We start from the raw sequence: 26,940 nt of genomic DNA on the forward strand, positions 1-26,940 counted from the left end.
TACATTGCTCACCACCAATGTTCCCAGTCTCCCTACGCCCCCAGGCAGGCAAGGCACCTCTCTCTCCCTCCTCCTTTCTGCAGTGCTCTCTCTCCACTCCCTCTCTCCCTCTTTTCTCTCTCCCCCTCTCTCTGACACACGCCTTTTGGTTTACAATACAGGGGGACCTTATGGGGTGCCGGAATTCGACCACGAGTCTTCTGCACGCCAAGCAAGTGCCCTGTCTGCTGTAGTGTCTCTGGCTCCCAGACGCTTCTTTTAAAGAATCAAGAACTTGGGGGCAGAGAGGCAGCACAGGGGTCTGCGCCACATGGTCCCCAAGCACTGCTGCAGCTGGGATGGCCCCCGCGACTCGCCCGCCCAGGCTACAGCAGGGGCTGCAGGCGGGCCCCAGCCCAGAGGGCCCAGGTCACCAAGGTCTCTGTGACCCCCATGCGGAAGCAGAAGAGCCCCCAGCTCTGACCCCAGGGCCCCATTCCCCTCATCTCTCACCATCCCGCTAGGGGCGCCAAGGGTGCCCCACCGAGCCAGGGCACAGGCCGCCGAGACTCAGCGCTCCCCGGGGGCTGTGCAGACCCCCCCAGACCCCCAGCAGAGCTGGGGCACAGCGCTGCCTCTGCTCCCTCCGAGGGACCCTGCCGGGAAGCTGGGGGCGGGGGACGAGGGCGCCCTGGCGTCATGCCCCCTGCACTGCCAGCTGGCCTTGCGAGGGCATGTTCCCCACACCTCCCCGCCCCATCCCGGCTCCTGGGAGCGGTCTCAGGGGGTCCTCGGGTTCCCCTGGCCATCGCTGGGTCCTGCCCAGTGAGGGACCTACCAGCAGCCCCAGCAGGCCGGTGAGCGGCTCGCGTCGCCCTCTGCTGGCCGCCGTGCGAACTGCATGGGTGCCGGGCCCTGCCTGGCGCGGGGGTCCCGCCCACCCGCACTCAGCAGTGCCTCGCTCAGGCCCGCGTCCCCGCGTCCCGGGGGTTCCCTGCCCGCCCCTCGGGGGCCGGCCGGTGGCTGCGGAGCCGCAGGAGGGGGCGCTGCCCGCGCAGCGGTCCCTGGGGGGCCTCCGGCCGGATGCCCGAGATCCGTAGCGCCAGGTTGGTTGGCGGGGGCCGGAGCAGGGTCCGCGACTCCCGGCGGGCGACCCCCGGCGCCCGTGTCCCCGACACGGGGCGGACCCCTGCCCCCGGCGCCCAGCGAGGCTCACCCCGAGGCCACTGACCGTCTTTCCTGGGGGCAGTGGCAGGCGGGCCGCGGGAGCGCATAGCGCGCGAGTCCTGGGGCGCGGGCGCGGCCCCCCCCCTCCCCCCGGCGTGGGGGTCTCAGTCCAGAGGCGTCTGTCCGGGGGACCCGGCGGCGGCGGCAGGACTGGACGGCGGCCTCGGCGTCCGGCCCCTCAGGTGGGGCAGGGCGGGCGGGGGCCCCTGGCGAGCAGAGCTGGGTCCGGTCCGGCAGGCGCGGCGTCGGGCTCAGGCTTCAGTCTCCGCATCTCCCTCTTCAGGGGCGCCCAGCTCAGCGCGGTCTAGGAGACTGGGGGTCAGCAGCGGCCCACAGGAGCTGGCAGCCGCTGTCCCCGCTGCAACGCCCCGCCCGAGACTCACCACGCACCCTCACGCCTGCTCAGGGGCGCCCTCCACTCCAGGTGGGGAAACTGAGGCTCAAAGGTACCCAGTGAGGCGTGGACGGGCTCGGCTTCTTCTGACCCCGTGGTCGGGGGTCTCTCCTGCATCCCCTTCTCCGGGCAGAGCGGCCGACCTCTGCACGTCGCGGGGGCTTGTCTGGGGGGTGGGGGCACCGTCCTCTCCCAACCGCGCCCTGCTGCTGCTGCGGCTGAGCGAGAATCCCCGGGAACCCCTAGCCCACTGAGTCTCCTTGGACCCGCCGGCCATGGACCGCTGGTCGCAGGCCCTGCGGGTCCTCAAGGCCCCTGGGACCTCAACTTCCCTTCCTGTGCCCGAAATCAACCCTGAGAGAGGCCAGTGCACAACTGCCCTAGAACTGATGCTCAAAGGCTCCCAGGACTATTGCGGGGGGAGGGGCCCAGGCTCTGATGCTTGAAGAAGTTTAGTGAAATTTTACTAACTGTGAGGGAGAAAAAGTTTGCCTATGTGTGCATGACAGAACCCGCAGCATTGTGTCCATTTGAATTTAAAGAAACAAGTTAATAACTTTGGGAGATGGAGAACAGAAAGAATAAAAAAGGACTTGTTGCATCCCCACCACACCCCCCAAAAAAAGAATTCTTTGAAACACCTAATCCCAGGTTGAAGTGCTATTTCTTGAATAAATTATTCCAAGCAATGACAACAATTAAAACACACACAAAAGGACGTGTGTGGGGGAGCACAGGGTGGGGACGGACGTTCAGTCAAGACTGGGCAATGCCACAGCCTGGAAAGGACATGAGAGGGGACAGAAGTGTGGCTCCTGGGATGCATATTGGGAGAGAGACAGAGGTGCGTGTGAAGTGGGGGATCTCATTAAAGTCTGGGGTCCAGGACAGCAGTGGATGTTCGTGTCCTACTCAGTGTTTCGAATCTGTGTGCCTTGGGGATGGAGGGAATGTGCACCCCTGGGAGAAGCCGGGAGGGCCACTGGGTATTCCCTCCAACCCACCTTGCGGCACTGGGTCATGCATGTTTAGATCACATGCTCTGGGCCATAGCACCAGTGATGCGGGCAGGTGACACATTGAATGAGGCATAACTTACAGCAACAAGCCGAGTCTCTCTGGTCCCCGGGTGAGTGGGTGAACGAAGAGCATGTTCCGAGTGTCAGATGCCTCCCAAAACTGACAGGAGGATTCGGAGACTGAGGCCCACGTTAGAAATGGCAGAATGTATGTCTGGTTAGTGAGACCCAAGATATCCGCACACACATTACAGAATTCTCATGGGTTTATGGCAAACGGGAATTCTCACAGAGATGAAAAGAGAAGTGTGTATTTCTCTCAGCGCCTGGCTCACACTTACACTCCAGATCATTAAATAGAAAGCAAAGAATCTGAGACTAACAGAGATCTCCTGAATTCAACACCCAAGGGCTGGAAATACACCGGAAAGGGTGGACTTCTGTGCAGTTAAGCTATTCCATGAGCAACACCTCGCTAGGGAATAGGATCTTGTTTAGGTGGAAATAAGAGCGTTTTAGTGGAAAGGAAATCTCTGATGCGAACCTGTGGGTCAGGAATCTTGACTTTCCTATGGCATGTGTTTGGGGCTGGGCTGGGGTCTACGCTTCACAGACAGGAGAGCTGGGTTGGTCCCCAGCACTGCATGGTCTCTGGAGGCAGGAATGACTGAAGAGCACTGTGTCCCCAAAACAAAACAAAACAAACTTATTTGGTAACTGATCCCACCATAAGATTATTTTAAGAGTTCCTTGCTCTAAATCTAACACATACTTAGAAAATCTGGTTTTAAATGTTTATTCAAAGTGAAGGGGTTTAAGGAGGATGAGCAGAGTCTCCTGCCCCCGCGCCTGGCTGTCCTCGCCGGGAACCCTTGGAGGGGAGCAGGTTGAGTTTCCCTCCCCACCCCGACCAGGGCTCCGGCAGCCGAAGACCTCCACAACCAGCCACCACTATGCTGAGACCACTCTCCACAGGCATGAAGGTACTGGCAGAGGAAAAAAGGCATGCGTGTCCTGGGGCTGAGATCTTCAAGCCTGCTCAGATTGGGGCTGAGCATCCTCCACTCAGATCCTCCATATTCCAGTAGGCAGGGGTTACACCCACCAACTGCCCCCCTTGTGCCCTGTAATCCCATCAACGGCCAAGACCCAGAGAATATAAAACCCAGCTCCCGGAAGCATCTTATTATCTCATTCTTTCTTTGGACAAACTGGCAGGCTACCGAATGTAACCTGCCCACACGGCAGAGACTGGCAAACTCCCCGTGGCTTACCCAATATGCCAAATACCAGTAACAATGATGGGTCTCATTCTACTAACCCTGAAAGAGCCTTGAATATGGCACTTTTTAAAAAATTCTCAGGTCTAGGACAAAGGAGACATTACCGGGGCCTGTTCGAGGCAATCGACGAACAACAAGATGGTTGTGATCGTGATCGTGAGCAGATTCCGATTTTTTGGGGGGGAGGGGGTCATAAGGAGAGATCTCAGGGGATCCTCCTGGTTCTGCACTCAGGAATTACTCCTGGCAGTGCTTGGGGGACCATATGGGATGCCAAGGATCGAACCCAAGTTGGCCGGGTGCAAGACAAACGCTCTCCACGCTGGAATATCGCTCTAGTCCCAGACTCCCATTCTTTGGTCAGGACTATCCAACTAGCCTGAGCCATCAGCTCTGAGGCAGGAGGGGAGGGCAGATTCCTTGGCGTGTTCCTGACACAAGCCTGGAACATTGCACAATCACCTGGCAGCCTTTCCTCGAGTGGGCACGTGTGGCGACCCCTACATGGACACGGCCAAACAGACCCCGGCAGCTGCTCCTGCTGACCAGTCCTCACGGCGAATTCCTTTGGTCTCTTCTCAGCTTTGACTTCTACCGTGCAATCCACAAGTGGCTGGAGGACATTGGGCCTCTTTACCGATGCCCGAGTCACAAATACGTGGGCCCCTTTAAAGCCACACGCTTTAGATTTGGTGTCATGAGCAACAGCAGAGGGAGGAGAGCCGGAAGGGAGGTGTCCGGGGCCAGAAACCTTTCCCAAGGGATCACACTACCCAGATTCTTTCCTTACGACTTTCATAAGAAATAAATCTCAGTCATGATGCAAATGCCTTAAAGTGTTACTGGGCAGCCTTTCAAAATGCAAAAAACAAGAACCAAATATTAGAAACTAAAAAAATATATGATATTTATTATAACGTTGATAGTTTCTTTAGTCTTTCCATCAACGACACACAGATAGAGCAAAGGAAGCAAGAGTGGGAGGAAAAAGAGAGGGTGAGGTGAGCACGGCAGCGCTTGAGCGCGGAGACAGCCAGACATCAGCACCCACAGTGAGCTCAGGACCACGGAGGCTGCCTTCCGGCCCCGCAGAGTTCCTGACCAAAGCCCGAGCCTGACATTCTGGTTATGGTATCTGTCCCTGGCCGTCAGGGAAGTGGGGGACTCTGAACAGTACTTCCCCCCCCCCAGCCATCCTCTCTGGGCTTTAGCAGTGGTCTGAGCAGGGCAGGACTGGCCCTGCCTTCCGCAGCTGGACCTGTTTTGAACCTGTCTGAAAACCCAACTTGGAGACAATCTCCCGAAAGAAACGCTGACTTTCACAAAGTGCAGAGACACACCTTTGGCACACATCGCTTGCAGCTAAGCTGGAGATAACAACAGTCTGGGGAAAAACCGCAGCAAACCCAGGGATTGGGTGAGTGTAGCCGACGACCTCGCTCAGAGGCAGCAGTTCTGCGCCTCCATGTGGGAGCCCAGGATGGAGAGAGCCTCCGCCATCAGGACTGCACGCCAACAAGGCCCTTGGGGGCAGGCAGCGGTTTCTGCATGAACCCAGGGAAACTGGACCTAAACCCTTCTAGGCTTTCAACATGAGAGCAGAGCAAATTCCTTTTAGCACTTTATCTACCATCACACTCAGACCTACATCTGAATCCTTTACAATCTCTACCTGCCGATGAAGATCCTGGGATTAGCTACAATTGAGTTGTCTTCAGATTTCTGAATCAGACACAACTTGCCATGATTAACGAGAAGAAACAGTTCAATATTTGTTTTAAAATTTTTTAATAGTTTTAAAATTTATTACTCCCACAAAAAAAAAAAATAAAGTCATCATTTGTTCCTTAGATTCACTGAAAGTTTTTTTCCTTCGGGGTGGATGGGTGCACACCTGGCCATGCTCAGGGTTTACCCTGGCTCTGGGCTCAGGATACCACATGGGGTGCCAGGGATTGAACCCAGCTCAGCTGTGTACAAGACAAGATAGTACCAGTTCTACGACTTCCCCGGCCCCTGAAAGAGTGACTTTCCATGGATGGCTGCATAAACATTCCTGGGACATAGGGGGAGAAGGGGAACAGAGGTGATGAGACAGCAGAGGGAAATGGAAAAGTGGTTAAATGGGTCATTTGATTTTAGAATTTATTTATGTATTTATTTTTGCCGGGGGTCACGCCCAGCGATGCACAGGGTTACTCCTGGCTCTACACTCAGGAATTACTCCTGGTGTTGCTCAGGAGACCATATGGGATGCTGGGAATCGAACCCGGGTCGGCCGCGTGCAAGGCCATACCCCGCCGTGCTACCACTCCAGCACTAAGTTGCATGCCAAGACGAGTGTCTTAAAAAAACAAAACCAAAATGAAACAAAAAACTGCTTCCCGTTCTAACGGATGGTTCCTCCTCAAGCCACGGGCGCCAGCCTTGATTCTGGGGGGATGTGCGTTGTGGGGAGCGCGGGAGAGGATGGGACTCTGGTGTCTGTGTGCCCCCAACTTGGGAGTTGTCTCCTGCAAATAGCACCAGGGATGAACCGACCATTTGGGACCAGCTGTGGGGGGCTGGGAGGATGAGCGGATGGAAGGACCTGAGATGGGAGGCAACCGTGGACACGCAGCAGACCCCGACAATCGCCACTCAAGAGTACAGAGGAGGGGGTCTCCCCGCAACCAGAACAGATGGTGGGGGTGGGGTGGTGGGTGCGCTGTGTCACAGGGAATTACGGCACAGTAGATTTCATGGGAAACGCATTTCCGGTCCTTGTGTCCTCCATCTTCGGCAGACTGGCAGTGGGCTGGCCTTGGGGATACTCCTGGCTCCTTGCTGGGGGCTGGGTGGAGGGAGGGAACTCTGCCTCCTGCAAAGCCTGTGCTCCCTGTGGCCCCAGACTTCAGAGCAAAGCTCAGATATGCTTAGGCCCATGTGCCTTTTTCTTTTCTTTTGTTTTGGGGCCACACCTGGTGATGTGAGGGGCTTACTCCTGGCATTGTGCTCAAGGATCACTCCTGGCGGGGGGAGGGTCCACCTGGGATTCCAGGGATCGCCACTGGGTTGGCCTCCAACAAGGGAAGTTCCCTGCCTGCTGTGCTATCCTGCAATTCCCCTATTTGTCCTTTTCATTCTGACTTTCGTTTGCATTTCTGCAGGAAGTTCAAATTCTGGGCTTATCTGCTCCACCTCAGTTCAAGATTTTTTCCATTCTGTTGAATTATGTCTTTTTCTCCTGATACGCTGGTTGAAGTTTTTGTTCTCCTTAGTCATAACAGTAAATGTAGAAAACGAATCTGTAACAAGATAGTTCTTTTTTGTGGCACATTTGGCGGTATTTGGGGCTTACTCCTGGCTCTGTGCTCAGAGAGCACTCCTGGCGGTGCTCGGGGGACCATACAGAGTGCGGGAATCAAACGTGAGTCAGACAAAAAGCAAGGCAAGACCCTCCCACTGTGATATTGATGTCGGTGAGTCCCACGGGTGACTTATGTGAAGCGGGGAGGAGAAAGAAGGTCACTTTCTCCCCAGCTGCCTCTTCCACCCGGGACCCAGGATTACTGGGTTCTTGTCTCACCTCGCAGAAAGGAATTTCAGGAGTTGACAAGCAGTGAAACAAATAGATTTTATCTGGAGGATTTTTGGAGAGGGAGAGAAAGGGATAAGCAGATAAGCGGGGGAATGGAGAGTAAGAGAGAGAGAGTATAGGGTTCAGAGAGAACGCGGGCTTCTCCGAGGGTGGAGAGAGCCCCTGCACACATCCCAGCATTAGACACGAAAGCATGAAAGTACACATCTCAAGAGGGGAGATGCGGGTGACACATGTGCTCGGGTACCACATGAGCTGGGCCACGTGGGCGCAAGCAGCACATGGGCTCCTTTGTTCAAGGTGGCCTTTATAGGGTTTCTCCAACCTGCCCCCACCTGAGGCTTCTTCCCAGGTAAAAGTCTGTTGCTGAGGAGGTTACCAGGGAGGTCCAAAAAGAGGAATTTCATGGGGAGGCCTATATCCTCAGGGTCTGCGGATGGTCTTATCGGGCCTTTGCTTTCTGTATCCACAAGGTGGCTCATTCCTAGAAATCTTCTTCCATGAAACTTTGTTTCATTGCAAAGGGCCTTTCCCTATCTACCTGCCTACATCACAACCATTATTGACTTACTGGTCCCTACTCTATCCTAAGTATCCTCTGTCCCCTACACTTGTGCGCGATTTTAAAATTCCACAATTTTAACCATTAAATCTGGAGGAATTTCTTGCCAAAACCTGCTGGGTTCCAAGATGAAATCAGCAGCCAGAGAGGCCATTTGTGGGTGACGACTTGGGGTCTCATTGGGGAGGAAAGGGCCAGCTCCACCCACATCCCGTGAGGCCCTACGTGTCTCGTCACTGTGAGCCCAAACCTGACTGTCCAGTGGCCTCTGGAGGATGGCGGCCAGCGGGCTGCCAGGGGGAACGGGCCAAGGCACGAAATCTATTCCCACCTGGGGTAGCCCAGTGCCTGTAACTTACTTCAGGGACTGGACACATTTCTGCCAAAAGCTGTTGGGTTTCGAGATTTGTTTCTGAGTCTCTGGGATCATGGCCGTTAAGCAGTTCAATCAGGAACCAGAGAGGCCATGCCTCCAATTATATAGCTGGACTGGAGGTGGTTTGTGTCTGTGTCTCCCACAAACCTAACTTTTGCCTGTTTACTTTCTTGGTAAACTCTGCCCCACGTTTTTGGGGTCTGGCCCAAGGCACAGCAGCAAATAGGGGGTACCTGGAAGTCTGAAGGCGCCATCAGACTGCTGATGCACTCACCTCACAGGTACAGAGAGACCTGCTGGTGGCACCATACCCCCAACCCGGTGCTTCTTACGGTTTACTCCTGCCTCTGCACTTAGCGATTGCTCCTGCCGGGGCACAGATGACTGCATGGGATTCCTGTGATTGAACCCAGATCAGCCACATGCAAGATAAGAAACCTACTCACTGTACTACCTCTTTATCCCAAGATATAAACACTTTTAAGAAAATGGTATACAGGCACAGCGCAATAGTTCAGCTGGTAGGGCATGTGCTTTGGCCAATCTGGCTTCAATCCCTGACGTTCCGTATAGTCTGCCCAAGCACTGTCAGGAGTGATTCCTGAGTGCAGAGCCATGAATAAGCCCTAAGACATCACCAGGTGTGGCACAAACATAAAGAAACAAAAAGAAATTGGTGTATCAGAATTCCATTGTAGAAACTCTTTGACTTCTTTGACTCTATAGTTCTTGATTGCTAGCCAAAAATCTTTTATAAATAAACCGGAGAATAATCAGTTATCACTGGCAAAAAGGAAATAATTTTATTCAAGTAGATAAAGAACATTGTTTGCTCAAATTTTAATACTGCTTTACATAGTTTGTGAAACAATTTCAATCGTGTTTATTACTCAAAATGTCAATGGATTACGATCTTTCACTGGTGAGACACTTGATAATCTCCAGAGGAAAATACATCAAAAGCATATATACAATTATAGAAGTTCTTATAATCCATGTAGCCCTGATGGTACATTATTTATCACGTTTTACAGAACTAGAAAACATTCAAATGAACATAAATAGATTCAGACTGGATGATCACCTTCTGATGGTTCAGGTCCTTCATTTAATTTTTTCTGATAAGAAAATCCAAAATTATTAATGTTGAATTTCTCATCATACATTCATCTAAAACCACAGTGGAAAAAAAGTAAACTTTGTAAAGACAGTAAATTGGTTATTGTAGGTGTTTCACAAGTAGCTTGCTATCTAATCCAGGAACTGCTGGAGATTTCTGCAGAGTGCAGAGAACGAGGTGGCCGGGCCGAAGTTTTTGTTGTCGTAATTGTTGAGGTCGTCCCCGTTCCCTTTGAGAGCCGCCTCGGACATCATCTCCACTTTCATGTTGAGGTCCTGATTCTTTCTTTGGAGGTCCACAATCACGGAATTCAGGAAATCAATCTGTGTTCAAGGAGAGCGTGAGACGGTGAGCCATCTGCGGGAGCCATGGGAGCCCGCCACAGAGGAGGCTGGGCCCCGCTTCCAGTCCCCGCCCCAGGGTTGGAGGCAGCCAGAGCTCCCCTTTCCCTTCCTGAGCGCAAGCTCCCGGGTGCCCAGGGAAGACCCCAGGAGGAGATGCTGGTACCCCTCGGTTCTTCTCAGAGCAGGGAGTCAAGAGGGGTCTTCCCTCTCCTACAAAGACAAACTCACTTCTTTCAAATGAATGGGGCGGGGGGAAATCCCACTTTACAAAAGCAAGCATGACTGTAGGCACAAACATTCATGTTTCACTTGAAAACTGGCAGGCGCGTTGGGTTTGAGTGATAGCACAGCGGGAAAGGTGCTTGCCTCGCACGCAGCCAACCCAGGTTTGATCCCTGGCATCCTATAGGGGCCACCGGAGAGCAGCCAGGAGTGATTCCTGAGTGCAGAGCCAGGAGGAAGCCTGGAGTATCGCCAGGTGTGGCCCCCAAAGAAAGTGTAAATAAAACCAGAAAAACAGACTGATTCTTTTTCTCCCTCAGGGCAAGTTCTGATGGCCAGTCTGTGAGAGTGCCCAGGCCATCCCACACTAGAGCCAAGAAACGCAGATCTCTCTTCCTCCAGCTGAAAACAAAACAAAACAAAACAAAACAAAACAAAACAAAACATGGAAATGTTCAGTTCCCAACAAACCCATACAGGGTCCACCTGCACAGCCCACATGCAAAGTTCACTTCAGCCCACAAGTGCCCTCCAGGGCCACCGGCTGTTAAGTACAGAAGTGCAGGAAGTGAGGGTGTGCGGGAACTCCTCAGGGCACTGGGACCCAGATGGTCCCCTTCCTCGGAGAGGATTCAAACGATAAAGCGCTGCAGACCCGGGTGGGATGGAAGGGGGGTTGGGGAAGGAGAGACATCAAGGAGGCCCCAAGGCTGACTCCTGCTGCAGGCCAGACCCGAGCCTGGTGATGGTAGGTGCAGGCACCGGACTGCAGCCAAGTGTGCAAACCGCGGAGGACCCCACCCAGCTCTCTCCCTTGACAGGAGCAAGAAGCAGGAAGGCAGCCCAGAGGACCAGACTCCCCCAGCTCTGGGCCTAGAGCATGCGCAAAGAGGCTGGAAAAGCCACATGCTGGTGGGCGTTTCCGTTTGCGACTGAACCTTCCTGGCAGGGAAGAAGCCCTCCAAAGTGGTGTTCGACTCTGGCAAAGTGAAGATTTGCCAATGTGATGGGAGCCCGAAGCCCAGGTTCTGGGAGAGCAGCAAGAGGAAGGGCATTGGAGGGCTCTGGCAAGGACATGACCCCTTGACTGAAGGGATGTGTCCTTGTCCATGGGGCCTCTCACTCCTTAAGCAAAACCTCTTGTGCTGGGAGCGTGTGGGGGTGGGGTTCCGGCAGCATGTGCGCGGCCCCTGGTTCTCACGGGCGCCAGGGGAGCACAGCCCCTTCTTCCTCAGCTTCCCTCTTTTTGGCTTCTGTTATTTTAATGAATCAATTAATTTGGGGAGGGGCTTTTTGGGTCACAATCCGGCGTTGCTCAGGAGTGACTCCAGGCTCTGCACCCAGGAAGTACTCCTGGCGGTGCTTCGGGGACCATATGGGATGCCGGGGATGGAACCTGGGTTGGCCATGTGCAAGGCAAACAGCCTACCTGCTATGCTATTGCTCCGGCATCATTCTCGGATATTTTAAATGGTAGATATTCCCCGACTCTTTTGAAGCATACACGCATATATACATATATACATGTCTGTGTATGTATACATGCTTATCTAGAACCTTTGTGGGTAGTCAGTTTGGTTTGTTTGGGGGCCACACCCGGTGGGGTAGGGAATAAACCCTGGCTCTGTGCTCAGGGATCACTCCTGGCTAGGGTGGAACAGCTCAGGCTGTCAGCAGTCACTCGAGCCCGGGAAAGTGGAGCTGTGAGGTCAGAGGGCACTGGCTCACCTACAACTGCACTCAGGAATTACTCCTGGCGGTGCTCAGGGGACCATATGGGATGCCGGGGATTGAACCTGGGAATTCGGTGTGTAAGTCAAACGCCCTCCCCGCTGTGCTATCACTATGGCCCAGGATATGGTTTCTCTCAGGGCTGAGGCCGGGCCTACACAGCCCTGGTCACTACCATCACCCACCTTACTCTGCATCATCGCATTGGTGTTCCTGGTGTCCTCCAGGGAGGCCAGGGCCTGCAGGGACGCCTCCCGCTCGGCCAGCAGCTCGGTCTGCTGCGCCTCCAGCAGCGCCTGGTCTTTCAGCAGCCAGTGCAGCTGCCGCTGGAGCTTCGTGGCCTTCTGGCCCAGCAGCTCCTTCTCAGAGCCAAGGCTGTTCAGCTGCTCACGCAGGGTCGACTCCACGCGGGCGGCCTCCTCCTTCTCAGCCGTGAGCTCCTCGATCTCTTGCACCAGCGACTTCTGATCCCGAGCCAGCTCCTCGGAGGAGCACTGCAGCTTCTGGATGATGTTGTCCTTGTCCTTGGCCAGGGATAGGTTGTCCAGAACCAGCTTCTTGACATGCTCCTCCAGCTGGCCCCTCTCCTCCAGGCCCTTCTTGCACTCGGCCACCAGGCTGCTCTTGCTCATCTGCAGCTCCTCCACCAGGGCCTGCAGCCCCAGCTTGGCGACCTGCAGTGCGTCCTTCTCCGCGCCCACCCTCTGGAGCTCCTCCTGCACCGCCCTGCCCTCTTCCAGCACTTTCTCTTTCTCCGCCTCGAGGGCTTCTCGGTCCAGCCGCTCCTGCTGGCAGAGCTTCTCCGAGGCCCACCTGGCCTCGATAACCTTCTCCTTATCCATGCGAATCGCTTGGTTCAAGAGCCAGAGCTTCCTCTGCTCTTCCTGCAGCGAAGAGTTTTTGGCCTCCGCTTCTCTGAGTTTCAATTGAAACCACCCTCTCTCGGACTTCAGACAGAGCTTCTCCTTCGCCAGCAATTCATTCTCTGACCTCAGGGCCCTGCGATCCTCTGACATCAGCTCCATCTCTTCTTTGGCCGAGCTTAATAAGCAAGTTAAGGACTGCAGAAACAAAAAGCGGGGAAGAATGGAAACAAGAATGAGATCAAGCAGGCACACGCAAGCCAAGCACTTCATGTGGCCTAAATACCAGAAATGAAAATGGCAGAGTAGTCTTACCTGCACACGCGTGTATACGCGCACGCGCACACACTCACACACACACACACACACACACAGACTCAGGATGGAGAGGCTCAGACACAGTTAGCTTCTTAGCGTCAACATAACTACCTGCCTATTTTGTGGATGGGGGCCCCACACCTGCTGGTGTTCGGGTCTCGCTCAGGGTTCTGTGTTCACGGATCACTCCTGGCAGGGCCGGAGGACGGGATGCTGGGGATCAACCCCAGGTTGGCCGAGTACAAGGCAGCACCCTACCCATTCTACTATCAGCCGATTTGATTTTTGAAATGCCGTCTGAAATGATTCCTGACAGCTCCCCGGAAGGTGTAAGTACAGTTGGATCTTGACATTGGGGCATAAGATTTTTCCCCCCACTTCAATTCTTCTATTATAAAATCCATCACTCTGTCCTAGAAGGGATGCATTCAAAAACTAGTTTTCAATACAATTCAAAGAACTACAAAAAGTATTTTGTTTTGGAACTTTGTGCAGGAGGGGAAGGGAAAAGCAACCACTGCTTGTCAAACGATTTTCACAGGGACAAACAGAGGCAGGAAATGGACTTAGTCCCAAAAGTTATCCACTTTATAGAAAATCCAGACGAATCCACCAAGCTTTGGAGACTGAAGCCAACAGTTTTTGCTTGCCAAACACAGTAACAAGTCTCAAAATGGAGACATTAGTGGGCCCGCTCGAGCCAATCGATGAGCAATGGGAGGGCAGTGTTTGCAGTCATTTGGGAGGGGCCCAGGGGCTCCAGGAGGACTGGCCGCACACGGGTCAGGGTCTCCCTCACCTGCTCTCCCTGCCCGGCAGCAACGGGTTGTGCGTTTTCATTTCTGAGTCTCAATGCACACCACAGTTGAACCGCCATGTACTTTCCAGAACTTTCTGCAGCAAGGGCTATCTTCTCTGTCCAGCTCAGCAGCCATGAGCCGCAGCAGGCTACTGGTGTGTGCTGGGCAGCTGACCGCTGACGGCCATGTTACCGGAATGGGACTGACCTGAGCATGCACACGAGGCTGCTGGCCACAGAACTGGGCCAGCAGGTGGTCCAGAGAGGAGACGTAGCCCTGGCTGCGGTGCGTGGTGGAAAGCGGCCGGGCACCAACACACACACGGGCCACGGCCGCCATCAGCCGCGGCGCTGCCCTGCGCCCACCCACCTTGGCCTTGTCGGCTTGCGTCTTCAGCTCGGCCACCTCCCGCAGCAGGCTCCCGTTCTCCGCCTGCACCGCCTGCAGCTTCTCCTTCGCCTGCAGCAGCAGCTGCTGAAGGGCCTGCGGCGACTCCTCGTGCTGCCCCTGGATCTCCACGCTGGCCTTGGCGAGCTCGGCCTGTAGAGCCTGGCACTGGCTGCGGCTCACGTCCACCTTCTCCTCCTGTGGGGAGCCGGGGGCCACTGTCAGCCGCCGGCCCCCTGCCCACTCCCAGCACACACGCACACACACGAACAAACATGAACACACACACACACACGCAATGCAAACACACAAACATACACACACGCACACACACGGCCCCTCTGCTCTGCTCACCAGCATGCACACACAAACACACATGGACACACACGCGCGCACACACGGCCCCTCAGCTCGGACGCTTTCGTTCAAGTTCTCCTGAAGACTATGAAGCGCTAGCCCCTTCCCCTGCAGCTCTTCGGCCAGGCTATCGGCCTACCAGAGTCACAAGGATGGAGTGAATGGACCAAGGAGACAAACAGGAGCGGGAAGGGGAAAACAAAACAGAAAACACGTATGAGAAGCCCATGACCCAACACAACCCCGAAGAACAGAGGCGTGAGGTGAGAGTGATTGCCTGAAGCTCACGAAGCCAAGGCCTTGGCGCCGGCAGTTCTGGTGATGACTATCTAGTGGTTATTGAAAACGGCCCAAACAGAGGCGTTTTCTAGACCTAACTTTAGCGTGACCAGAAAATAAGAAAGCCTATGAGAAAGACTGACTTTCCAGGGGCGGGGAGACGGCACAAAGGGCTGGAGTACACACCAGGCCCGAGTTGGAACTGCAGCACCACTGGGCGAGACTGAGATCGGTCCACAAGCTGCAAAGCCCCACTACTGCTGGGCGCGAAGACCCCAGAGCCCAGAGCATGGCTTGGCGAGGAAGAAGGAAGTAAGCAAGGGAGGAGGGAAGCTAAGGATAGGAAGGAGGGAGGGAGGAAACAGGGAAGAAAGGGAAAGGGAGGGGAGGGAGGGAAGAAAAGGTTATCTTTTTTTTTTCCTTTTGGCTTTTTCGGTTACCCTAAATGCTCAGGAATTTCTCCTTGGATGTAACCCGGCCAGCTCACCGAGAGTATCTCGCCTGCACAGCAAGCCTGCCCAGCTCCCCGTGATGTATTCGATATGACAAACACAGTAACAAGTGTCACAATGCAGACGTTACTGGGTCCGCTCGAGCTAATCGATAAACAACGGGAGGGTAGAGACAATGACAGTGACCCTATGGGGTGATGGAGATCAAACCAACGTGGGCCGCGTGCAAGACAAATGCCCTTCCCACTGTACTATCACTCCGGTCCCCAAGATTTACTTTCTTGTAGTTTCTTTTCTGTGACTTTAAAAGTTTGAGGGGTTTCAATATGAAATTTAAAATGAGGAACCTCTAATCCCCTAGACAGCAGTCACCCGAACTTGACGTTTGTTACATCTTGATGCGAACAAGTGGGTCAGCTATCCCCTGCTCTGTCCTAGGAATTGATTCCATTTGTTTCAGCCGGTGTTTCTAGAATGTCAGCCAAGGAGTCCTGAGTCCTGAGAGGAACTCCCGGGGATCTCGGGGCCCTTCTGTTATGTCTGTCAGTCCTGTCTAGAAAGTCCACAGCCCTTCCATCTTGGCCAACAGAGAAGTTTCTCCAACAAAGTGACCAGCGCGGGGGGGGGGGGGGGGGGGTGAGGGCACGTCCCTGCCACCACAATCCTATAGGAGGAAAAGGGCATCTCTCGGGGCTCCTTGGTGAGAACTGCAGCTTCCTCGGCTTGGCCCAGATCTCACTGTCTCGTCCTTCCCCAGGGTCAGGGCTACCATGAGAGTCCATGCCTGTGGCCAGCAGGGGGCCATGCTGGAAGGCGGACTTGGCCCAAGCACCTGTTAGAGGCTGAAAGGGATGAAATCTCTGCAGGACTGCGCGGGGGCTTGTGCTGCAGGGAGGGAGGGGCTGGCAATGAGAAATACCAAGATGGGCCACGTCACCAGCCTTGAGGGAGCTCAGAGGCTCAGAGGCATCGAGCACCAGCTGGGAACTGAGGCGCCTCGGGGAGAGGAGGGCAAAGCCCGTCACACAAGCAGGTGGTCAGCAAGGTCAGGGAAAGACCCTCGCGGCCTGACTCGAGCCCAAGTGTCTGGGCGAACTCGGCGAGTATGCAGCGAGCCCAAGAGGTGGGGGGCAGATGTTTGCTCTGGGGGCTCCTATCTTGTTTTCTCACTGGCCTCGTGAAGAATTCTCTGTTTCAGAAAGACCCCAGACGGGCCCGATTAGCCGGGGCCAAGGCTAGCACGGCATCCAGGTGCTGGGGACCAATGACAACCCCCGAATCATGCCGACTCCTTCTCAGTCCCCTCAGAGGGAACCGCACGGGACGTGACCGGGAGACCTGTCAGCACCAAGCCGGAACACAGCGGTGAGCAGACTGACACACAGCATGCAGGGAGCGAGCGTGGAAGTGGGCGAGGGCGCCCGAGTACCAACCTGCAGCTCTCAGCCCGCTTTGCATTCTCTAACTCCTGAATCTGCCGCTCAGCCACCTGGAGCTGCTGCCTGAGCTTCTCCATTCCCAATTGACCTTCGGAACTGGCCTTCCAGAGCCCATCGAGCTGCAAGAGCTGTGCCGTGGCATTGGCCAGGGCCTGGGCTTGCTGACTACACACGGCCTTCAACCCGTCCAGGTGCTTTACCTTTGTCTCCGCCTCCTGCAGCTTGTTCAGGGCGTCCTCCATCTCCACCAGGTGCTGGTCCTCGATCTGCTCGAGCTTGGCCAGTGCTGCCTCCAGGCTGTTCTTCTGCTCCTGGGCCGTCCTGAACAGCCACGACCTGAGCGTCTGCAGCTCGGAGGCGTGCGCTGCACGCTCAGCCGCCTGCTGGGCCTTCAGGCTCTCCACCTCCTGCTGGTACTCGAACTGTAGCCTCTCGATCTGCATCTTGAGCTCGGCCAGCTCGGCTGCCTCGGCGCCCACGCCCTGGCTCACGGATGCCTTCGGCTCGCCCATGGCCTGTTGGTGCGGGGTGATGGCCGTCTCCAGCTTGGACTTCCTCAGGGCGATCATGTCCGCGTTCTCCTTGTTGGCATGGTCCAGCTTGGTCCTCAGGCACTCGTTCTCCTTGGCGAGCTTCTCAGAGGCCGCCTGCAGGGACTTCACCTCCTTCTGGTGGGAAAAGAAAATTTCCATGAACTTAAAACAGGAAGGAAAAGAAGCAGAAATAGAAATTTTTCTTTTCCAAACTGACTCTTTGCTTCTTCTTGTTTTAAGGAAAAGCTTCCAAAAAATGGGGTTCTAAAGGATTTGATTTGTGCTGCTCGACTGAAAATCAAAGCTGAGGCAAAGGCATAGACCCGACTGTCAGAACGAGAGAAAAACGCTCATCAAGAGCAGCCTCCAGCCCCAAGGAGCAGAGATGTGTCAGCCGGGCCCTGCCAGGTGCATGACCCCAGGTATCCCTGTCTGATTCGGAGTCTCCAGCAGAAGTGGTCCCGGCGGGGTCGGCCAGGCCGCCCCGCATCCTTGCCTGCACCCTGCAAGCCTCCGGGACCTGCCCGGGCTTTACCTCCAGGTCCCCTTTGGTGATGGACTCCTCCTCGACTCGGAACTGGAGGTCTTCCACTTTCCTGTGGGGGAGAGGGAGACGTTGTGAGGGGCGTCACTGCTGCCCCCCATGAGGGCCACCATCTTGTAGATGCGCCTGACCCAGCCCCCGGCTCCACACACAGGAGGGCTGAGAGAGTCGGGGAGGGCCAGAGCGAGAGTACAGCAGGCAGGGCGTTTGTCTTGCACGTGGCCGGCCCAGGTTCAATTCCCAGCATACCACTGTGGACCCCGGAGCAATGCCTGGAGTAATTCCTGAGTGCCGAGGCAGGAGTAACTCCTGAGCATCGCTGGGTTGACCCAAAAAGAAAAAAAAGAAAGTCAGCGAGTCCCCTCAGCTTCGAGCACTGGGTGGGACCCGCAGGCTACAGGAGGAAGCTAGGCCGAGCCAACGCCAGGTTCAGTGTCATATCAACCCTTTCTGCCTCGCAGCTAACAGAGGTAGTTACAAAGTGACCAGCGGCGCCTGCCAGTCCCTCCCAGCCAGCGCCTGTCTCCACATTGGGAAAACAACTGAGCCCCTGGGGGAGAAGCAGCCAATGACTCGGGGGCGGGGGGCGGGGGGAGGGGCTCCCAGTGACTGTTGAGTCAGCATGTGGAGCTGAGGGGCTGAGCCAGGCACTGGCAGTGCCCCTGGGCACCACACTGCCGGGAGCCCACCTGAAAAGGCGGTCTCGGCCAGCACCCCGTGTCCATCTGTCTGCAGCCAGGCCTCAGCCCCGCGTCCGTCTGTCTGCAGCCTGGCCTGAGCCCCATGTCTGTCTGTCTGCACCCCGGCCTGAGCACCACGTCCGTCTGTCTGCAGCCTAGCCTGAGCCCTATCTGTCTGCTGTCGTGCCCCATGAGTACTGTGGGTTTCCTCCCGCCTGGGACTTAACCACAGGGACTCCCACAGGGCCCCACTGGGTTAGGACAGTTCCTTGCCACCCAGCACAGGTCTCCTGAATACCAGGCCACGTGGACACAGCAGGGAGGGCCGGGGGTGGCTTGGCTCCACTGAGCTCCCCACCCAGCCCTCCCGGTGAGGCCGCGCTCAGGACTGGGCACCCGTTGGTTTCTGGTTCTCACAGCCCTGGAAGGCCAGGAGTGCCCCACCCGAGGGAGCCCCCAGCTCCGGGCACGGCCTCACCTCTTCTCCTCCTCCAGCTGGTTCAGCAGCTCCACCTTCTCCCAGTCGGTCGCTTCCAGCATGGCCCGCAGCTCGTCGTTCTTGGCCTCCAGCTCCAGGACGTGCTGTAGAGGCAACGGCGCGTGAGTGGCCTCGCCCGCCCCCAACAGCCCTCTGGGGGCTGGCATCGCCACCTGTCACCACGGCAAGCTGAATGCATCTCCCACCTAAGCTACGGCATTTCTGGAAGGCCAGAGAGGAACCACACCACGAAAGCACCGGTGCGGACAACTCGGCACTCCCTAAACCCCCACAGGGCGAGCAGAAGGCGCATGCGATCAAACCACGCGCCGGACGCCACCGCAACGACGGCAGACGGGGACCCACGGCCTCTGCCTGCACCGCCTGCACCAAGCTCGCGCCCAGCCTCTACCGCAGGCGTCTCTCGGCCCCGGCACTGCCGTCTGCACAGACGTCACCTGGTCGTGCCCGTTCCGGCCAGCGCCAGCTCCTGCTCTATCTCCCCCATGTGGCTCGTGGCCTTGGCCACCTCCGCCCGCTCTAGGTCCCGCTCGGCCAGCAGCTTCTCAATGTGCTGCTGCTTCTCCTTCAGCGCCTCCTGGAGGGCGGTGGTGCCAGAGATCTTGTGGGCGTAGCGGAGGAGGTTTCTGGCAACTGCAAAGGAAAAAGAGACGTGAAGGGGATGGGGCCGGCCGACACGGGCATGCTCGCGGTGATCCTCAGCAAAGCACATGGAGCAGTGCTGCCTCCTTGCATATGGGCCAGCAACTCTCAGCAGAAACGTCTTGAAACCTTCCCGAAGATCCTTGGACGGGACCTGGGCTCCACTGACCTCGGGCCTCGTGGGAATCCAGAGACTCTTCTGCAGAGCCGGAGGCAGCCCCCTCCACAGCCCGCTCTGGCCTGAGCTTCCTTAAGGATGAGCCCTTGGCATGAGCTTGAGGCCAGCTCCAGCATCTTCAGCCTTGCAGGTCCGTCAGGCAGCCTGTCCCTGGGCAGCCTGTCCCTTCTCTCTTCCTCTTCCTTCCAGCTCACCTCGCTCTCCTGGGCACCGCCCCATGCCTGAATAGCAGTAACCAGTGACTCTTGTCTCTGGGAATGGCCCCGTGACCCCGGGGGTCACTGGGTGTGACCCTATAAAAGACCCCTGTGCCATCTGCCTTCGAAAATGGGAGATGAGAGGCTAGAATGATAAAGTTGCGGGAAAGGCGCTGGCCTTGCACGCCGCTGACCCGAGCTGGATAACAGGTACCCACCCCATAGGGTCCCGAGCCCACCAGGAGTGACTCCTGAGTGCAGAGTCCAGAGTAAGTCCTGAGTATTGCTGGGGCATGGCCAAAGTCCAGGGGAAAAAAAAGGAAAAAGTGGTGGGTTCGAATGTGTGAGGGCTCACGCCCAGCGAGCAGGACAGCAAGGGCAGCTCAGGGAAAGACCAAGCACAAAGGGAAGGAGAGAAGAGGCAAAGACAGTGAGGAGGGGAGGGGAGTGGGCTGAAGGGCTGCGGGGACCGGGGGTCCTGTCCGTTCTATCCTGGGCTCATGGTCGCTCATGGTCGCTCTGCAGACCCAGATCCCTCTCTGCACAACGGCCCCTGCAGGAGGGGACAAGGCGGGACCTGATCTTCATTCTTCGGGCACATGGTGGCGGGGGCTGCAGCGGCGATGGCCAGGACTTCCGCTCCTTCTGCCCGGCCATCCCTGTTCCATCGCCCTGCTGCGGTCCAGCCGCAGGTTCTCTTGCCGCTTCCCCGCATCATCTGAGCTGCTGCCAAACGCCTCCTGACCGACGGGCCCAGTAGGGCCCAGGCTGTCCACTGCTGTTTTGCCTGCTGGGAGCTCTCGAGCCACCTGGTTCTGTCCGGAGAGCGGGATCATCCTTGCCTGTGCGTAAGGACCTGGCCGTGATTTCCCGATACACTTCAAGTATATCTGGTCCGATTAAATGCCCTCCCCAGGGCCAAAGAGTCTGTTGGGAGGGGTAGGGGAAGGTGCTTGCAGAGGTTCAAGATCCAGCACCATCAGGAGTGACCCCACCCCCCAAGCAGAGAGCCAGGAATAAGCCCTGAGCACCCCTGGGTGTGGCCCCAAAACCAAATAATAACTAAAATTTCTAGGAGCACACGAGCTCTCGGGCCAGCCATGTGCAGTGCTCCCGGGAACTGCAGTCAACTCGGATTTCAAGGGGTGGCTGGGAAGAGCTTGCCAGCCTTGGGGGTCTAACACCAAGACCCGGGCTCAACCCCCCTCCACCGGGAGCAGCCCCCAAGCACCATGCCTGGAGTCCCTGAGCACTGCCAGGTGAACCCCAAAGAGCAAAAATAAAAACTAAGAAAGGCGGGCGGCGGTGTTCCCTGAGCCTCCTGGCCTGAGCGGGTGGGGCAGGCCAGACGCACGCGCTTCCTGGGCCCGAGACAGCTCCCTCAGGAAACCAGCACAGGAGCGATGGGCTTCTTTCAGCCAACTATGGAGACGAGACTGTGAGGTTCAGGCGCCGGAGCAGGGAGAAAGCAGCACCCCTAGCATGGGGGGAGGCGCGTGCTGAGGGGCTGGGCAAGGTCGGGGCCACGAGCTGAACTCAGGATGCTGATGCCAAAGCCTCTGCTTTGCGCGTGTTTTGTGAGGCCCCAGGCTCCATCCCAGCAAGGCCAGGCCTTCTGTGGGAGCCTGGTACCTCAGAAGAACAACTCAGCCAACAGACGAACAGGGAGGCCTCCACAGGGCACGCACGGACCCGTGTGCATGTATGTATGCGTGCATGTATGTTCCGGTGGGCATATCTACACGCACCTGTGTGCATGCGCGCGTTGTGTTTATGCATGTATGTGCCTGTGTGTGTATTCCCATAAGCCTGTGTATATACGGTATGCACTACGTGTACATGTATGAGTGACTGTGTGTATGAACGCTTGTGTGTGCACTTATGGAATTATATTGTCGAGGTATACTTTCGTGAAGTCACACAGAATCTTTCTATATTCCTGTCATAGACGCTAACGGTGATGTTCAGTTTAGGAGTGAGCTCCACCCTGCATAAAGATATGCAAGGCAGGGACCAAAGAGCTGGAGAGCGAAGCCCCAGCGCTGCCCAGGCTCAATCGCGGAGGCCCGCCAGGAATAATCCCGAGCACAGAGGTGGGAGAAAGCCTTGAGCTCTGCCAAGTGTCACCCCAAAACAGAACAAAACAAGACAGCGGGGAGAAGCTGGAGATACGTCTCAGGCGTAGGGCTCTTGCTTGGAGGTGGGAGGCCCCGGCACGACCCCAGCACTTCAAACGGCCCCTTGAAGCACTGTAGGGTATGGCCCACAGTCAAGCAGAAAAACAAAACCAAATTCCACAAATGGGCTGGCTCGCGAGGGAAGGAGAGGGGCTTCTGAGTCTGCTCCCCTCCTAAATGGTGAGGCGAAGGGAAGGAGGAGTCGGACGTGAGGATGCACGTGGGGCAGGAAAACCTGGTGGTGGTCGAGCAAGACAGGACTGGCCCCAGGCCTGTGCCCACGGCGCGTGGCCTCCTGGCTCCAGTTCCCGTGTCATCTGTTTTGTATCTTCCGTTGCACACACACTCACTCCCTCCTCTTCCGCATCGAGGGTCAATGCACGGAGCAGAGGCAGCGGCAGGAAGCGCAGCCCCCAGCAAAGTCAGCCCCCCGGGACACCCTCTCCATCGTGGGCCCGTTTCCCTGTGGACAATATCTCAGGGCACCCTTGCATATTCAGACACACTTTAGTGTTTATGACTCAGATAGACGTGAGGGGAGAAGCCACGAGGCCCCAGCTTTGAATTGCGGCACCGCAACGGACAGAAGTCGAGGCCACTCTGCATGTGGACAGCGGTGCAGAGGGACAGGAGGGAGCAGGGAGAGACGGAGAGAGCAAAGAAGCAAGATGAAGGGCCAAGCGTTCCCCAGAGTCTCTGGGTCCTGCTCTGACCCTCAGGCGCCCCCTTCAGCTACCCCACTTCATCCCTAAGGTGGCCTGAGGCCAGAGAGGAGCCCTGAGCACCCCAGGAAAGGCCCATCCCTGCTCCTGTCACTGGTGGTGGCTGGGAAGCCACTCGCCTGCCACCCGGAGCTGCTCAGCCCACGTGCTCCTGCTCCACCTCTCGCCCCTGGGGCTGTGGGAGTCTGTGGGGGCCCGAGCACCCCGCAGTCGTGGGGGGCTGCTTACTAGTCCCGTGCGGCCGGGTCTGCTGCTCTCGAATGAGGCCCCGGAGCTGACAGAGCTGAGCGAGGAGGCCGAAGGGCTGCGCTTCAGGCTGGTGGGGGTGGTGGCCATCACACACCTCACGGCGGCCACCCTGCCCTTGTCCGGCGTCGTGGACGGGAAGCCGATCTTGGTGACTTTGTGAATGGGAGCAAACAAGCCATACTTGGGCTGACACTGGAAGTACCTGCGGACAACGAGGAGCGGGGGACAAAAACACCTTCGACAAGAGACACAAGCGCCGACCCAGAAGTCCACTGAGTCCCACAGTCTCACACCCCCACAAACGAACACACTCCCACAGCCCCACATACCCACACACTCATACCCCAACAAACACACTCACACACGCACCCCAAACAACACTCCCACACTCTCACACTCCCACCCCAACAAACACACTCACACTCACACCCCAACCAACACTCCCACATTTCCACAGCGCCACACTCACACTCACTCCCCAACAAACATCATACCCTCCACCAGCCCACACTCACACACACTCACAACCCAACAAACACACACACACCCCAACCAACACTCCCACACATAACCACCACAACCAACACACACTTACACTCACACCCCAACCAACACTCCCACACTTCCACACTCTCACAGCCCAACAAACACACTCACACCCCAACCAACACTCCCATACTCTCACACTCCCACCCCATCAAACACACACACTCACACCCCAACAGACACTCCCACATGTCCACAGCCCCACACTCACACACACTCACTCCCCAGAAACACACATACTCACACCCAAACCAACACACACTCACACTCACACCCCACCGACACTCCCACACCCACACACACTCACACCCCAACCAACACTTCCACACACCCACAGCCCCACAGTAACACACACGCACACCCCAACCAACACTTGCACGCTCTCAAACCAACACTGACACGCTCTCATTCCCCCACAAACACGCTCACACCCCCACCAACACTCTCATGCCCACGCCCCCACCAACACTCTCACAGCCCCACACTCACACGCTCACATACACACTCCCTCATACATTCACACCCACACTCGCTCGCATGCCGCCCACCCCCACCACGCAAACCAAGGGCGATTCCAAGCAGGCTCCCCGGCATCTGAAGGGCCACAGCAGGCCCGGAGGGTTCCTGCGGCCCGAGCACAGCTGCATATGGGGGCCCCAGGCTGTCCCCACATCCCTGCAGGGTCCCTGAGTGCCACTGGAAGTGGCCCCGCCTAAGAACCAAGTGAAGTGGCCTGCAGTCCCCTGAGCGCCTCCCGGGCACCGTGCATGGCCCCAGGCTGTCTGGGGGGGCAGGGGGACCCACCTCGTTCCGGCCACGGCACCATCGTTCTTGCCCAGTGGCTTGTCCAGCTCTATGCCGCACCAATCCCCCTTGGCGAAGTCCGTCTCCCCGAGGAAGCGCACCACACTGGCCTCCATGCCTCCCACCTGCCGGAGGGATGGAGGGACGTGGGTCAGGCACCCTGGACTGCGCACAGCGCCCCCACCCCCGCAAACAAACATTCTGGCTTCAGAGTCGGGATTTCCTGAAGAAACCCCAAAGGTCAAAGTGCCATTTCCCCCCGCAACCCCTACAGGGTGAGCAGACGCTGCTGCTCAGTGTCCATGCAAGGCAGCGGCATTCACACCCACTCGCTGTCACCGGTGGCCTGGCTGACCACACGCCCCGGAATCTCTGACCCAGGCCAGCCACCTGGTGTGGCGAGGGGGTCGCTGCCCCGTGGGTGTGGGAGCGGAGCACTGGCAACCCCACCGCTGGAGAACAATTAAGCCAGAAACCAGCTAAAGGAAAATGACTGTTCTCGTATCTTAGCAGAGTTCGATCTTCCAGTTCTCCTTCACTATGCCTTGGCTTGACGCTTGGCTCCCGGGACACAGAGCAAAACAGAATCACAGCGCTGGACACTGACAGGAATGCTGACAAACAGGGCTGGAGCACCGGGGGAAGGGTGCTTTGTGTGCGACCACCCTGTGACGCCCCAAGCAAAAACATCGAAAACCAGAGAAATAGAACCGATTTTCAACTTTGTTCATTGGTTTGTTTTTGAGTCACATTCAGAGTGCTCAGGGCTTACTCTTGGCTTGGTGCTCAGGGATCACTCCGGGATGTGCTTGGGGGACTGTACATGGGACCAAGACTTAAACCCCGGGTCAGAGGCGTGCAAAGCATGACCCCTCCCCACGGCATGACCCCTCCACCCTGTTTTGGCTAAACTGGTAAAACTGGCAGCATCCCCGCACGCATCAATCACGCTGGAAACTGCAGGACCAGGCGTCCCGGCTGCTCGTGCTTCCACCCAAACCGCGAGTCTGGAGGAGCTGATGAACCAGACAGGCGAATGGACAGCCACCCGTGACCTCTGCCCTCGGCACTCACCAGCACCTGGTCCCCGAGCTTCAGCTCCCGCTCCCCTTTCTTGAGGGAGCCGGCCTCAGAGAGGTTGGAGATGGACTCGCTGGCCATCCTGGTCAGGCTGCTGATGTGAGGGGTGGCCGGTGCCTCCTTCGCGGGGGACTGGGGCACCTTCGCGGTGCCGGCAAGGGCCGGGGAGGCCGACAGGGGCGGTGTGGCCCAGGCGACAGGCGCTGGCTGCCGGCAGTTGGTCTCATCGTCGGCCTGCAAGCTCCTACTCAGCTTGGACGGCCGGGTGAAGATGCCCTTCAGCGGCTCGCACTGGAAGTAGCGCACACCCGCCACCGAGCCGTCGTTCTTGCCGATGGGCTCGTCCAAGACGATCCCGGCCCACTGACCAGGGGCAAACTGGGTCTCCCCGAGGAACTGGATGAATCCAGGCTTGTTCCCGTTCACCCAGACTCGTTCCCCGACCTGGAAGTCGCCCACAAACTCCTCCTGCATCTCCGAGGAGGGGGCGCTGGGGTTTTTCTCCCCAGGCACGGTCTTCTCAACGGGAGCAGCCGCTGGAACAGCAGAAATGGTCAAAAGGGTCAGAAGGGACAGGAAGGGCCTGTGCAGGTCCAGGTAAAGTGTGGTTGGGGGAGAGGGACACCCAGCAGTGCTCGTGGCTACTCCCAGCCAATGACGGGGGCTGCTTGTGGTGAAGCCTGGCCGGGCCAGCCGTGAAGCGGACGTGCTCACCTACCGCAGCATCCCAGGCCGCAGTCATACTTTGGGCAGCTCAGGGGAAATCTTTGGATACACCCCGTGATACTACGGACCAAGCCAGGTGAAAGCTCGGACCCAGTGTCTTATTTCTGCTGTGTCCACTGGTCCATCTTCTTTTTCTTTTGGGCGGGGAGCAACCCAGCCAATGCTCAGGGCCTATTTCTGGTTCTCCGTGCAGGGTTAATCATGGTGAGGTTGAGGGTGGAGAGTCACATGGGGTGCCAGTTGCCCTCCCCACTGTACTGTGGCTTTGGCCGGCAATGAGGCCCTCTAGTCCAGGTGAGTCCACCTCCCTAAGCCTGTCCCCAAGCCCGGGCAAGGGAGCTAGCAGTTAGAAGGGAGCGGGTTTGTCGCCTCAGCTGTCACCGGTTGCCGTGACACTAAACTCACAGAACGTGACACTCGTGTGTGAGAGCTGTCCCCAGAGCCACGGACATGTCTACAGCTCAGGGAGCCCTTCCCGGGCGAGGACTCGGGATGGGGTTCCCGGGTGGGAATGAGTCTCCGTTGGCCTGGGATGAGCGCACTTACCGGCCGAGGGTGTCTTCAGGGCCCAGCTCCCATGCTTGAGGATCTTGGTGGGGGCCTTCAGCCCGCTGGACCTCAGCAGACTCAT

At 57.0% G+C, this 26,940-nt stretch overlaps 1 protein-coding gene across 1 annotated transcript; it reads right to left on the reverse strand.

The window, feature by feature from the left end:
* Positions 1–941: 941 nt before the first annotated feature.
* Positions 942–26,940, reverse strand: LOC130024576 (CAP-Gly domain-containing linker protein 1-like). Its single transcript, XM_056115289.1, has 4 exons — positions 26,856–26,940; positions 25,559–26,119; positions 23,248–23,305; positions 942–1,218 (listed from the first exon to the last, which is right to left on the reverse strand). Exons 1-4 carry the CDS (start codon positions 26,938–26,940, stop codon positions 942–944), a joined length of 981 nt encoding a protein of 326 aa, XP_055971264.1.

The sequence above is a fragment of the Sorex fumeus genome, unplaced genomic scaffold (genome assembly GCF_029834395.1).
Source record: "Sorex fumeus unplaced genomic scaffold, SorFum_2.1 ptg000029l, whole genome shotgun sequence".
NCBI lineage: Eukaryota > Metazoa > Chordata > Mammalia > Eulipotyphla > Soricidae > Sorex > Sorex fumeus.